General features: G+C 42.0%; 3 protein-coding genes across 5 annotated transcripts in view; 1 reads left to right on the forward strand and 2 right to left on the reverse strand.

The window, feature by feature from the left end:
• The window catches only part of LOC135092080 (WAS/WASL-interacting protein family member 1-like), a 75,970-nt gene extending 72,480 nt beyond the window's left edge, over positions 1 to 3,490 (reverse strand). For both annotated transcript variants that reach the window (XM_063990281.1, XM_063990280.1), the window contains exon 1: positions 3,118 to 3,490. The gene's annotated coding sequence lies outside the window, so the exon portion shown is untranslated. The remainder of the gene's footprint in view (positions 1 to 3,117) is intronic.
• A 3,707-nt stretch (positions 3,491 to 7,197) lies between these two features.
• Positions 7,198 to 10,263, forward strand: LOC135092087 (deoxyuridine 5'-triphosphate nucleotidohydrolase-like). The gene is made up of 4 exons (XM_063990296.1): positions 7,198 to 7,419; positions 8,049 to 8,185; positions 9,149 to 9,294; positions 10,048 to 10,263. The coding sequence occupies exons 1-4, from the start codon at positions 7,313 to 7,315 to the stop codon at positions 10,099 to 10,101; spliced, it is 444 nt and encodes a 147-aa protein (XP_063846366.1). The 5' UTR covers positions 7,198 to 7,312; the 3' UTR covers positions 10,102 to 10,263.
• Positions 10,264 to 10,674: 411 nt separating this feature from the next.
• LOC135092085 (serine/threonine-protein phosphatase 4 regulatory subunit 2-A-like) overlaps positions 10,675 to 15,000 on the reverse strand; it is a 20,220-nt gene continuing 15,894 nt past the window's right edge. For both annotated transcript variants that reach the window (XM_063990294.1, XM_063990293.1), the window contains exons 5-7: positions 14,879 to 15,000; positions 13,467 to 14,311; positions 10,675 to 13,046 (exon numbers count right to left, since the gene is read on the reverse strand). The exon at positions 14,879 to 15,000 is cut by the window's right edge and continues 24 nt beyond it. In XM_063990294.1, coding sequence (XP_063846364.1) covers positions 12,288 to 13,046; positions 13,467 to 14,311; positions 14,879 to 15,000 — 1,726 coding nt within the window. In that variant the 3' untranslated portion in view covers positions 10,675 to 12,287. The remainder of the gene's footprint in view (positions 13,047 to 13,466; positions 14,312 to 14,878) is intronic.

Here is a 15,000-nt window from a genome sequence, read left to right on the forward strand (position 1 = left end):
TCTCCTCACTTCTCTCCAGCTCCCCTTCCTTCCCTCGTGTAGTATTTCATCTCCTCCTCTTCCTCTTCCTCACCCATTTCTCTTTTTCGTATTTCATCACTTTCCTTTCATTTCTCCCTCTTGTCATTCTCTTCCTATTTCATTTTCTCTTTCTTATTGTCATTTTTTTTGTATCTATCATCTTCCGTTTCTCTATTTCATTTCCTCTTTCTCTTCATTTATTCTCTTTTTCATCTTCCCTTCATTTATTGCATCTCCTCCTTCTCCTACTCTTTATCATCATATTTTTTATTTTTTTCCCTGTTGCTTCTCATTTCCTCTTTCTTTTCACCTATTCTCTTTTACATCTTTTTTTTCCATATTCAAACTCCTCTTCCTCTTCCTTTATTCACTTTATCATCTTCCTTTTTTCCATCTCTTCCTCTTATCTTCTCCTATCATTCCCACCACTTCCTCTGTTTATCATCTCCCCTTTCCTCTTCCATCTCCTCTTTCTCACCTCTTTCAGTCTCCCCACCTTCTTTCCCTCACCCATATTTACCCTCTCTCTCTCTCTTGTTTCTCTCTCTCTCTTGTTTCTCTCTCTCTCTCCCCTCACTCCTCACCCATACCTCCCCTCACTTCCTCCCCCCCCCCCTCAAATGAACAGTGACACCCTCAGATCATGTAATTTAACACCCTCGTATTTTAGAAGCAAATAATTTTAGCGCTGAAGAGTTAGTGAAATTTTGTCCCTGTCAATTTGTGTGTGTGTGTGTGTGTGTGTGTGTGTGTGTTACGTAGCTTTATTGATTGATGTCTTTCCTATACGTGTCTGTCTGTCTGTCTGTCTGTCATTGTCTGCCTGTCTTTCTGTGAGTGTGTGTGTGTGTGTGTGTGTGTGTGTGTGTGTGTGTGTGTGTGTGTGTGTGTGTGTGTGTGTGTGTGTGTGTGTTTGTTTGTCAGTTTGTTTGTGTATGTATTGATCTATCAGTCTGTTTGTCTGTTTGTCTGTTTGTCTGTCTTCATCATTTTACTTATTTATTGATTTATTTGTCTATCAATCTATGTGTTTATTAATCTATCTATCCATCTATCTATCTGTACATTTATTCATTTATCTATCATATTTATTTACCTATCTATCTATCTTTATCTATCTATACATTACATTTTCCCTAGAAAGCATCATTCCTATTATTATTATTATTATTATTATTATTATTATTATTATTATTATTATTATTATCATTACTTTTATTATTATTATTATTATTATTATTATTATTATTATTATTATTATTATTATTATTATTACTATCACCATCACTATTAAAGCTATCATTATCATCATTATTCCCACTTCCTTCTTTATCAGTCATCATCGTCACCACCACCACCACCACCACCATCACCACCACCACCACCACCACCATCACCACCATCACCATCACCACCATTACAGTTATTACCCTCATTATTCTCACTACCCCTCTTCCTTCCTCTTCCTCTCTTCCTCTTCCTCTCTTCCTCTCCTCTTTTTCTTCTCCTCTTCCTTCCTTAAGTGAGTCTCCGTATTATCATTATTATCACCATTTTATTACATTTATCATCATTACTCTTCTTCCTTTCTTTATCCCCCCATCTCCCCTTCCTCCCCCCTTCCTCCCCTCTCCCTCTCACCTATACTTTGCATTTTGAGTTTCGCCTCCACTAACCCAGGTGACAAAATTACGCTAATTATTTGGATGCAGGTGAGTAAAGGTAAATAATACTCTCTCTCTCTCTCTCTCTCTCTCTCTCTCTCTCTCTCTCTCTCTCTCTCTCTCTCTCTCTCTCTCTCTCTCTCTCTCTCTCTCTTCGTAGGTCGCTTGCTCGTGCATGTACCCTGTGACGTTAAAGAGAGAGAGAGAGAGAGAGAGAGAGAGAGAGAGAGAGAGAGAGAGAGAGAGAGAGAGAGAGAGAGAGAGAGAGATCCTTCCTACCTTTCCCATTGATTGCAAAAGTGGTTACAAGGGACTTCTCCTCCATTCTCTCCTCCTCCTCCTCCTCCTCCTCCTCCTCTTCCTCCTCTTCCTTCTCCTCCTACTCCAGCCTCTTCAGATCCCCTTAACCCTTCCCTCTCTTCCCTCCAATTCTTTCCTCCACACCAATCACGCTTCTCTCTCTCTCTCTCTCTCTCTCTCTCTCTCTCTCTCTCTCTCTCTCTCTCTCTCTCTCTCTCTCTCTCTCTCTCTAATTTGAGAGAAAATCAACATATCGATCTTCCCTTACAGCCCATATCACGAGAGAGAGAGAGAGAGAGAGAGAGAGAGAGAGAGAGAGAGAGAGAGAGAGAGAGAGAGAGAGACGGAAACAGATAAAACAGACTGAAACACACACACACACACACACACACACACACACACACACACACACACAGGCATACATACATAAAGACTGACACACACACACACACACACACACACACACACACACACACAAAGACTGACGCACAAAGACGGACGCGTACACACACACACACACACACACACACACACACACACACACACACACACACACACACACGGAACACTGTAGATCTATAGAACGATATTATATTTATATATTTGAAAGAACATGAATAAGATAAGGCTTCTTCAGAGTGTGTGGCTTCTGAAACACACACACACACACACACACACACAGAGAGAGAGAGAGAGAGAGAGAGAGAGAGAGAGAGAGAGAGAGAGAGAGAGAGAGAGAGAGAGAGAATGGTTGTGTATCACGCTAAGAGAGAATGCGAGGAAAGGATGAAAAAAGCACGAAAATCAAGGAAAACTGATAATAAATGTAACAGAAATTAATAAACGAAATGTTATGACAAATTGTTACGGGAAGGAGGAGGAGGAGGAGGAGGAGGAGGAGGAGGAGGAGGAGGAGGAGGAGGAGGGTATGGATGCACACTAAAATCGACAAATTGAAAATAAACAAATAAATAAATATAAATAAAAAGAATCTGAATGAATGAATGAATAAAGACAATCAAATAATAAAAAAAAACATCGAAAATACACTAGGATATATATCGACATTGATAATAATAATAATAATAATAATAATAATAATAATAATAATAATAATAATAATAATACTCACAGCTTTTATTGCATTTGTTTCTCTCCTTCCTTTTCTCTCCTTCCTTTTCTTCCTTCCTTCCTTCCTCTGCTCCTGTTATCACCTTTCACGGAAGTATTTAATCCATAGCATAATTATTCTACCTTTCCCTCCATGTATTTTTTTTTCATTCTTCCTCTTCCTCTATTTATTCCTCCTCTCTCTCATCTCTTCCATTACAATCCGGTGTGCGTCACTTGACAAACTCTCGCTCGGTGTGTTTCGTTTTTATCTCGATTTTCCTTAACCTTCTGTTCTCACGTGTTCATTTAGGTAAGCCTTCCTGTCATTGTTGTGCAACGCGAGGAGAACGTAACATCCCTTTCCTGTGTCTCGCGTCCAACTGGCGGGTTCTGCTTCCAGTCAGCTGTTAAAATCCGCTCCGGTCGAGTTGCCATGTGTCTCTATTTCCCCTCCCATCCTTGCATTATAACTGGCCACATTTTAGCCCTTACGACGCGAGGTGCATTTTCCGATACCTTCTTAGATGTCATTGATTGAACCGGTGACATGATGTCCCGCCCACTTTCCAAATATAGCGAGTTCTTGACAAAAAGCAAAAAAATGTTAAAATAAGAGAGAGAAAAATAAAAATAAAAACTTGGGTCGGTTCCACGCATGCGAAATTTTCAACTCTTTGTTCAGGTATAGATTTTATTCCATATATGTCGCCTTGGTGTTGACAGGAAACGCTTAGTTCATGAGCTGCTTCCCGTGGATAATGATCAGACAAAGTAACAAGTATATCACCATCACACTCTTTCCGTTCGTCACTATAAAATGAAGTCTTTGTCTACACTTGGCACATGCGCACTCTTGTTGCCAGGATATTGGTGAAATGGATTAGGATGAGTCTGTTTATTGCATGACAACAACATCCCAGCCTTCCATTAAGACTGTGTGTGTGTGTGTGTGTGTGTGTGTGTGTGTGTGTTTTACCTAACTACATTTTTATAGTAACAAGTCAAGTTTCTTCTTGTTCTTAATCATTACTGTTTTATCATAATCTTCTTTCCCTGTGTGTGCGTGTGTGTGTGTGTGTGTGTGTGTGTGTGTGTGTGTGTGTGTGTGTGTGTGTGCTTACCTAATTGCATTCTTACATTATTAAGTCACGTTTATTCCGCCTTTTTTTTTTAATACTATTTTACTTTTATTTTTTTTTTACTTTTTTTTGTGTGTGTCGTAAACAAACACCGCACACATCTGCATTATCTATACGACAAGGATAAGCCACTCTTCCCGCTCATATTTCAGCGTTATGGCCAAAGATTGCACGGTGCTCTCGGTAACTCCTTTTTCTACCGTTTTGTACCGCCTTTTACCTCTCACTCATCCATCCTCTTTTGTTACATGACGGTGCTACTCGGTCCGTGAATATTAGGGCAATTTCTGCACTATTTTTTAAGCCTACGAGTCTAAATGTATGTATGCGTGTCTATGCATCCTGGTGTGACGCTAATGAGTGCGTGTGTTGAGTGTGAGCGTGTATGGAGTAGCGGTGTGTTCTGCGTGGGTGAAAGGCACGGTGGCACTTGTAGGCTATTTGTTATAAGATGCAATGTGTGATTTATGAAGGAGGAGGAGGAGGAGGAGGAGAAATAATAAAAACAACAGTAATAAGGAGAAAAATTAACGAAATGAGTGGTGATGAAAATTAAGAAATGGTGATGATGATGATGATGGTGATGATGATGATGATGGAAATGAAGAAAGGATGATGATGAACGAGCAGGAAAAGGAGGAGAACAAGAACAAGAACAAAAACATGATAAAGAATTAGATATGATAATGATGATGATGAAAGTGAAGAAATGATGATGAACGAGGAAGAGGAAGAGGAGGAGGAGGAGGAGGAGGAGGAGGATATAAACATTAATGAACCCTAAGAAATAGATAATAGATAATAGATAATAGGTTGCTTTACTGATAAGACCTCCACCATCGTCCCATGTTTCCTTGGTATAATTTTTGCCTCATAAAACGTTGATAGTCACTCATTAACCCTTTTACTGCTATATGGTACATCTTTCCTTAGTTACTGATCACTCTGAAACATCTTTACTTGTTCTACAGCCACGTACAATCTTTAAACTGCGTAGAAACTGCAAAATGTGTTCTCTTGAATTCCTTTCTTTCTTGTAAATGCTTATAAAGATTCCATGCCTTGCTTTTGGTGGTGTGAAATATTTCGTAATATAGTGAAAGGGTTGAATGTAATTTATATACAGCCTAGGAAGATTTTTTCATCCCTAATGTCTTTGATCCCCATTACAAAGGTAGATTTTAGGTTTTAGGAAGATTTCAAGACATTTGTCCTCCAATATTTGATTATTCTAGATTTTAGGTAGGTCTGAAGACGCTTATCCTCTAATATTTTATTATTAATTATGATTTTGCTTTGGGGACTGACACTCAAGTGGACCTTTTTTTTTTTTATCTATTTTGTTGTTTGTTGCCCTTGTCCAGTGTCCCTCCTACATATATAAAAAAAAAAAAAAGCGAGATATAGACAAAGAAATGAATGGTTGGGTATTGGTTTGTCAAGCAGAGTGACAATTCAGACTCGGGGAAGGTAAATGAAGGCTATCCGTGTTATCTGAGGCATCTTTGGGAGACCACCTCGCCAGTTGGCCATTCTACAGTCAGTGAATGTCATATACAGTGAATGCACTCCTAATGAAAGAAGGATAACTGGACTAATAGGTGGAAATGTACTCCACTGTAATGTAATGTAGTATAGCCTGTCTACATGTTAAAGGGCCATTGGCGAAGGGCGATAAATATTATGGTAAAAAAAAAAAGGCCCATTTATTGTCAGTTCCTTTATAGATGTCAGGTAGAATGGTAAAAATAAATAAATAAATAAATAAGCAAATGAATAATAATAATAATAATAATAATAATAATAATAATAATAATAATAATAATAATAAAACAGGATAACTTGAAACCTTCCTTTTGAAAGAGGCCAAGTCATACCAGGGAGGAAATACATAAGCAGGCAGGGAGTTTTCTTGCAACTCAGAACACGGTCCACAGAAGTAGTAGATATTGACGAAAACGAAAGGAATACAAAAAGTTACTATCTCGTTGTTGTCCACCTTAAATAAATCATAAATAAATAGATAAATAAAAAAAAAATCCTGCAGAATGGCAATAGCTGAACCCAAACCAAGCATTAGAATTACATAAGGAAAACAATAAAAGCCCCACCTAGACCACAAAGCCCGCCAAATGTGTTTACAATTGACGTCATAGCTTGAGGGTCAAATGAAGGAGTGACGCAGGAGCTCGCTTGACTAAGGAGCTCTGGTCACTTCTGCTCATGTCAGCCTACCACACCACAGTGACGTTTGAGTGCCGCAAAATATTCAAATCGTAAGCCAAAGCAACTTGGTAAGCTCGGTCACTGCTGCTGAAAAAAAAGGAAAACAACGAGAGAGAGAGAGAGAGAGAGAGAGAGAGAGAGAGAGAGAGAGTCTAGACACCTCCATACATACTCTATTTATTAATGTATCTTAAAGTAATTGATTGCCACAAAATATTAAAAACACAAGCCAAAGAAAATTAAGCTGTTAAATCCAAGGCAACTGATCAACCAGCCAATAAACATACAAGCAAACAAAATATGCTTTGTCAATCCCAGTGGGCACTCTCCTTCTCTCTGCATTTATTTATGTATCTAAAAAAAAAAAAAAAAAAAAAAGAAAAAGAAAAAAAACATGAGGTTAGGTGTGCACATACTTATACCACATAGCCTTTTCGGAATTCAGTTATTCAGTTAGAGCAATCCAACGTCCGCATGTGTGATGAAACATGAACAAAGCCGGTCTCTGTCTGACAGAGTTGCTATAATGCGCTTTCTATCCCATACCTAAAGTTGACGAGCACCTAGCATACCGTATTTATCCTGACGAACTTAGGCATCTGAGAGAGTATTATCCCCCCTAACAAAGCAGAAATTGTGAAAAATATAAGGATACTTGATACACATACACCCAGGAGCGACTGTAATATGATTTTGGGTCAGACAATCTAATAATCTCCACTGAAAACTCGACAACTGCCTCATGTTAGACCGTTTCCCACGCAAACTCAAAAGAATTACTTCCCGTTTTCAAAGCTGCCAGTTCTAGTTCTGCTCGCCCCGTCGCCTCACCTCGTCCTCTCAGCCTTCATGATGCCTGGGCAGCCAAAATACCTTCTGAGGTTCAAGAAACTGACTGAGAACGCCTTTGCCCCGTGTAAAGGCTCCAAGTGGGCTGCTGGATATGACTTGTGCAGGCGAGTAGTTTCTGGTTCCCCCATTTCTCCGGCCGGGATTCGTGTCCGTTCGTCTTTGTTTGCCTTACTGCGTAGTTACTCGTGGATATGCGTTCTTTCTCATGCGTGTTTCCTTGTTTTTTCTTTTTTTTTTGTGAGGCTGTGTATGTTTAGTGAATTTCTTGATATGGCCCGAACATACTAAGTTCCTTGATTTTTAGCCATATTTAGGTTTTCTATAGTCTTAGTTTGAGTTTGTATGTATCTTTTTCCATGAGCAAACTGTTATCCTTGACTTATGCTATATTTTGAAGTTTCTACCCTAGTTTACTCTTAACCTGTTTGTTTTCTGTGTTTTCATATCTCAGCCTTTGCCTTCCGTTACATAATCTGAGCTTCCGCTGTTTAGTTTTCATGTTTGTTTATTTCATTATCTCAGCCTTTGCCTTGAATTACCCAACTTGAGTTTTCCCAGTTTACTCTTAACCAGTTCAGTTGCCATGGGTCTGTGTGTCTTTCCATGTCTCGTCCTTTGCCTTGAGTTAGGTTACTTGAGAATCCCGAATTTGGTCTTCAGTTTACTATCCATGTGTTACTTTCCATACTTCAACCTTTGTCTACATGCCTAACCTGAGCCTGTCTCCCTGCAGCGCCTATGACATGGTGGTGCCAGCGGAGGGGAAGGCCCTTGTGAAGACAGACATCCAGGTGGAGCTGCCCGAGGACTGTTATGGCAGGGTGGCACCTCGCTCCGGCCTGTCCTGGAAAAACCACATTGACGTTGGAGGTGTGTCTTGTATCCTTATTCTGAATCGCCTTACTCTTACCACGTTTATTTTCCAAGGCCACAGAGATTAGTTGGGTTCTCAAGAGTGTTTCTCCTGTTAAAATATAGGAGTGTTGTTAATTTGTCACAATGACCATAAAATCACCTTAAAAGCTCGTGCAACTTCAATCAGAGCCTCATGAAAGTACTGAAGGTGCGATACGGAAATGTTTCAGAATTTGGTACCTAATTATGTTATTTTTAGGAAGGAAAACTCCAACCTGGTACTGTATAAACAAAAATCATTAACAAAAATAAAGACAATATAACTGAACTATTTTGACACCACAGAAAAGAAATCATTTATAAAAGTTGTATTTTTCATCACCCAGGCTTATACCAAATTGGGGCTTTTTCAATAGTACTTTTTCAGGGTTTAATCTAAGTGAATCCCATCTTTTAACCCTTTCACTGCTGTTTGGGACACCATTGTTTAATCACTAACCACTGAGACATTACTTGTTTTACAGCCACCTCCAAACATTGTACTGGCTAAAAATTGCAAAATGTATTCTTTTAATCCCCTTCTTGTTGATGCTTTTAAAGGTTTCACACATCTTGTCTCATTTGCATGTGTTTGTATAGCCTTGCATTACATTACTGTTATCACAATATAAAAATTCTTATGTAAAATAGAAAGGGATGCAAAGGTTCAAGAGATTATTTGTTCATATGATTTATCAGTAGTATTGCACTCTCTCTCTCTCTCTCTCTCTCTCTCTCTCTCTCTCTCTCTCTCTCTCTCTCTCTCTCTCTCTCTCTCTCTCTCTCTCTCTCTCTCTCTCTCTCTCTCTCTCTCTCTCTCTCTCTGCTATTTTACTTGTGTAGGAAAGAAAAGAGAAATAAGGTGAAATGTGACATGTTTCAGATTCTTATAGGGAAAAGAAATAAGGTTAAATCTAATCTGTTTTTGTCACTTCTCAGCCGGAGTGATAGATCGGGACTACCGAGGGAACGTGGGTGTGGTGCTGTTCAACCATGCCAAGGTGGACTTTGCAGTGAAGAAGGGCGACCGCGTGGCTCAGCTTATCTGTGAGAGGGTCATCTACCCTGAGATAGAGGAAGTGGAGGTGGGTGTTGCCATGTGCTGTTCATGCTCAGTTGAGGCATTTATTGTTAAGGAAGATCCTCGTGTTACACATAACCTCTTGCAATGATTTATGTTTCAGTAGCACCAACCACTGTATGCTCATAACCCATCATCCATCACAAAACCTTGAGTACCACCTTCCCAACACAATCTCAAAGGAAGAGCCACTTGAACTGCACTCCATCACCACATGTCATCACCACAAAACTCACCACTGCCACTATAACCTGACTCGAGGGAGATATAGATGGAAAGATCTTGATATAGTATTCCCATCTCCCTGTGGGATATCAAAGCTTGCGGCGTTTTAAAGTAAAGGCAGTGACAAAAATAGAAAAGATGAAGGAAATGAGAATCCTTGAATATGCTGTCTCAGTTGTTACAGTGTTATTAAATAAAAAAAAATGATTTTGTGGAAGAAATGTTTTTGTTGTGGTTCAAGCTGCATTCATGGATTTTATCAGGCAGCCATGTTGAGATTGTTATTAGCTAATTAACTTGAGTGTGTGACATTTCTCATTTGGCAGTCTTTCTTTATGCTCAAGTAAAGAAAAATAATTATGACATTCTAATCTTTCCCTCAGTAAACTCAGCAATGCATTCAGTGCCTTCACTTCCTCCTCAAAGTTTTCTGCCATTTCCTTATTCCTGTCCTTGTGGTGCCTCTGTTTCCTTTTCCATACCTCCCTGATTGCACTGTATGAACTTTTGTTATCAAATTTTGTATTTACAGGAGATCAGTGAGACAGAGCGTGGTGAGGATGGGTTTGGCTCCACTGGGAGATAGGTGAAGCTCCCGTACCTTCACCCCTCATCCTTGAGTCCGTGTTGGATGTGCCAAGAGTTGAATGAAGCGAGTGAATGCAATGACATTATTGTCAACATTACCACGTGTGCCACGTTTTTTATGCTTAGTGTAAGATTTGATGGTAATAAATATTTGTCTATATTTATTCTTTTATTTATCAATGGTGGCTCAAGTTGTTGCTAAATGTTCTTATTGTAAATGTCATATAAAAGGGAGAATGGTAACCATCGCAGGCCAGCGGCACAGTGCCAAGCCCAGGTGTGGAGGGTGCCAGGATGAAGCCCAGGCAGTCCTCTGCATTCTCATGACATCAAGTGGCTGAAGGTCAACTCACCTCCACGATGTTATTTCACAGCTTTGTGCAAAGGTGCAGTGGACAGCATGGGCTCCCTGTGGTGGGAGTTAATTCTAGGAGTTCTGCTATAAATGATTACCCACACCAAACACCGGGTTTACAGCTTAAAGGTGCACTACTACGACAAACCTGGTCTCTGTCTATGCTAATGTGTATAGTATATACAAAGAAATCCTTTCAAGTCATTGAAAAAAATCTACAGGCTTAATTTTATTGGACATTTCTTTATAAAACATACATTCCTGATGGAAAATAAATCAAATAATTTTCTAACAAAACCTATCGTTCGTCGTCAACGTGTCACCAAGCCAACTACTGAGTCCACCCACTGCTGAAATGCATTATGCCAAACACTATGTGTTGTAGGAGAAAATGACTACACTGGTTAACAAGAACCAAGGTAGACAACAGCACACTGGCATGGCAAGTGAAGGCCACACCAGCGTGCTCTTGTGCCAGGTGAAGCCCACGTCTTCCACAACCCCTCACTCGGGCAGCCTCCAGACGACACACCTTATACACTTGAGAGCACTGCTTGTATCGTGTTGTACTATGTTTAGCAAATTGCACTGCAAGGTCAAGTGACACGGCAGATCTCTCCATGAGTGTCTGGAACACTCAATGAAAGGGGCAAAGTAAAAGTGCTTCATTTCATAAATCAGCAAAATTTTTCAAAATTTTGCCTCAACTAAGAAGCTGCTAAGATTTTTGTCTTCATCCATATGGATATATTGTCCAAGGTTTTGATAAAAATGATTAAAATTCACAATTTTCTACACCATCCAGCCAACACAGCACAAAATAAATAATTTCAGCATACAGTTTGAAAATGGCTACTTCACTGAAGTAAAGTTAAAATGGGTTGTTTAAATTAATTTTGAATAAGTATACAATTGTTGAGGACTGGTGGTGTGTAGGAGTACTTGCCTATACCAAACTATCTACAGGGCTTCATTCATCAGAGAAGATCTACAATAGCTTACCCTCAAAAGATTATTGCAAGAGAACCCCTTCTCCCACCCCTCCACACCCTACAACAGTGCTGCCCCCAAGCGGGGCCCGAGAAACAGTGCTGCACCAAGGTCAGACTAAATAATTCACCATCAAGGAGTCACTGAGCTCAAGGCTCACCATAAATATCTAGTTTTTACTTTCGTGTCACGTTGTTAAAGGAGATGAAACTGAGAGGAGGATATATACAATACATACAAAAATATAAATATTCCAAAGTTCCTGGTTTCATGTAAAATCTGCCTCTGTTGTGTTCTGAGTATGCAAAATGTAACTACCTTCTGCCAGTCCCAGTAATAGGCTACATCTCTTATGTTATGATCTATCAAAAAGAAACCTACCTAGAGAACTAAGTACATTTCCAGTTGTCTAGTGAATACTAATGGAATAACACATACCACACCAACGCCACATTACAGGCCACGTTCCCCACCCCAGTCCGGCCCGGCCCCGCCTCACCTCGCCGCAGCAGGCACGGCTCCCTGCCTCACCCACTCCCTTCCCCTGCTGGCTCTCCTGTAAAATGGAACTTGCATGATCAGATCAGCACTCCTTGAAAATCTATCACATGTCGGGAATAATAATCAGCATTATAAAACATTAAAACTTCCACTACCTACTGTGGTCTTAAAAATTAGAGAAATTTGTAAGTTATGATGGGCAGTCACCTGTAAGGCTATTTCACCTTAGAACTTCAAAATAATCTTGGATGCAAAACTGTTGAACAGGTGTCCAAATGGCAGGTACGACTGTGTAAAGTAAATGTATATAAAAATATGCTAATGCTTTATTCAGTGAACTATTCTTCCTCTGTTGGTTGGTGGTCGGGCTCACTCTGGCGTGAACTTGAGCAACTAATACTGGCTAGGGTCTGTTTGTGGCAGGACTGAGCTGCCGCGCCCTCCTGCTCACCCCCCCTGCTGGAGGCCGACTGGGGCAGGGTGGTGGTGGAGGAGGCCGCCGCAGCACTGCTGTCTGTGTCTGGCGCTGGAGTCTGGGCTGAGGATGAGGCTGGGACTGGGGCTGGGGCCGGGGCCGGAGCTGGGGCCGGCTCGGGCGTCTCTGAATCAGGTGATGCCGAGACACAGTTTTTATTGTGATTGGTGGTTGTGGTGGTAGTCGTAGTGGTGGTGGTAGTGCTAGTGGTGGTGATGGAGGCAGTTGTGGTGGTGGATGAGGTGGAGGGGGCGGGGGTCTCTGAGGTAGTGTGGGCAGCGGCTGTTGCCGCATCATCTGAAGTGGGGAACTCTGAGGAACTGTTGGAGGGGGTGGGACTCTCCACTGCTGCTACTGCTGCTTCTGTGGTTGCCTCGGTGGAGTTGTCCACCTCTGGTGCAGGAGGTGAAGATGGGACAGCAGAGTCCACCTCTGCCTCGGCACGAGCAGCAGTGTCGGCAGCTTGGGTCAGCACACCACTGCCATGAGTCTGGGAGGTGCTGTCAGCCTCGTGACTGTTGCTGCTGGACTCGTCTGCTTGTATGGAGCCTTCTGCTCCACTAGGAGACTCACTTCTGCTCTCTTCATCAGCTGCTGTTGCCTCTGAGCTGCTCTCTCTTTCCTGAAGAAAGGTAATCATTTGAAATATTAGATTTCCAAATTTTGATATAATATAGTCTATGATAGTGCTGTTACCAAAGATTAAACCCAGTTTGCAAACATGTTAGGCATGAAAGAAATTAATGCATTTAGAGTTGGAAAGGGTGAAACTTAGAGAGAGAGAGAGAGAGAGAGAGAGAGAGAGAGAGAGAGAGAGAGAGAGAGAGAGAGAGAGAGAGAGAGAGAGAGAGAGAGAGAGAGAGAGAGAGAGAGAGAGAGAGAGAGAGAGAGAGAGAGAGAGAGAGAATGAAAAAAAGTATGACTTCCACTGAGATGAAAATAGTAAGAGTAATGATAGCAGTGGTGGTGGTGATGGTAGTGGTGGCAGCTTGATGCTGATGCCTGGGCTTAGGTGGTGAAGACATGAAGGCTTGGCACTCACCTTGGCCATGTCAGGCACCTCCTGCTCTCCACTGCCCTCCTCAGGCCCCTCTCCTGAGTCTGGGCTGCCCTCCTCACAAGACCTGGAGGATGAGGAGGAGGAGAACACCACCAACACCCTCTCAGCCTCCTCAGCCTTGGGGGGAGAGTTGGCTGGGTGGCTGTTTGAGGAACACACCTCTGGGGATGCCTCAGAGGGAAGCACCTCCTCCTGAGGCTCCTCCTCCTCCTCCTCCTTCACGTGGTTCTCCGGCACCTTGTCACCCTCGGCAGTGTCTGTTACAGTGGTGGGGTTGCTGGAAGCTTCCTGGGGTTGCTCCTGCTGCTCCTCCTGCTCTTGATCCTGCTCCTGCTCCTGCTCCTGCTCCTGCTCCTGCTCCTCCTGGTCTTCTTCCTCCTCCTCCTCTTCCTCCTCCTGAGGCACTGCCAGGCTCCTGCCCACCTCCTCCCCCGGCGTGTCAGCAGCTTGTGCTTCGTCAGTCTCCATCTTGGCCTCTGCCTCTGCCTCTGCCTCAGCCTCGGCCTCACCATCTTTGCTCATCTGTTCCTCCACTTCCATCGCCTCCAGCTTGGCCTCATCCTGTTCACTGCAAGCTCCTCCCTTCTCCTCAGGGAGTTCCCTGGAGGGAGGCTCCACAGCTCTTTCCTCAAAGGATTCCTCCTCTTCTTCTTCTTCTTCCTCCTCCTCCTCCTCTTCCTCCAGCCTCATCTTCTTACTGGGGGGCTCTGAGGGGTCTGAGAGGGAGTTGTCCAGTGCCTGCTCCTCCCTGTGAAGGCCACTGGGACCATTGGCTTCTGAGATAGTCACCTGGTTTTCACTGTCATTCATTTCTGCATTGTAGGAGTCTGTGGGTGACAGGAACTGAGTTAGGAGATGAGAGGACAGAGAACACCACATCTAACACTCTCAGGGAAAGACAACACACCTAAACAATGTGATGGAAACATTATCATCAAAGCAACATCATTTATTATATAGAAGCAAGTGGAGGGACCACCTCAAGACATGAAGCACTGCAGGAATCTTTGCAATCAAGGAAATGGCCACAAGGTGAATTATGATAAGGTGGTAAAGGAAGAGGCAGCAGAATTAGTACAGCTGATTCTCAACTTACAAAATGTTCAATTTAACAAATTTTCCAAGCAATGAAAATATATGATTTTGTTCTGCCCTGATTTGCAAAAGCAGAATTCACAAAAAATAAAAGTGAATAACAGATATTGAAAAACATTTCAAACTCATATATGATCCAAATGTTGTAGATATTAAAAGGTTTTAACAAACATAACTCATTCAAAAAGCACAACTCACACCCATAACACGTAGCACAACCACCACAGAAACAGAAAAGCAAGCCACCAAGGCCCCACCACACACACGGAGTGAGGCAGACAAAGGCAAGTCTCACTCACCATTTGTGTTGTTTAGTACAGAGTTTGTGGCCTGTGTGTGAGGGACTCTCTTGGGATGGTGGGGCAGTGAGGGGATGGGGGAGCTGTGCAGCCCTCCCTCCTGCAGCCCATTCACCAGGGTG

This window comes from Scylla paramamosain, chromosome 39 (genome assembly GCF_035594125.1).
Source record: "Scylla paramamosain isolate STU-SP2022 chromosome 39, ASM3559412v1, whole genome shotgun sequence".
In the NCBI taxonomy this organism is placed as follows: Eukaryota; Metazoa; Arthropoda; class Malacostraca; order Decapoda; family Portunidae; genus Scylla; species Scylla paramamosain.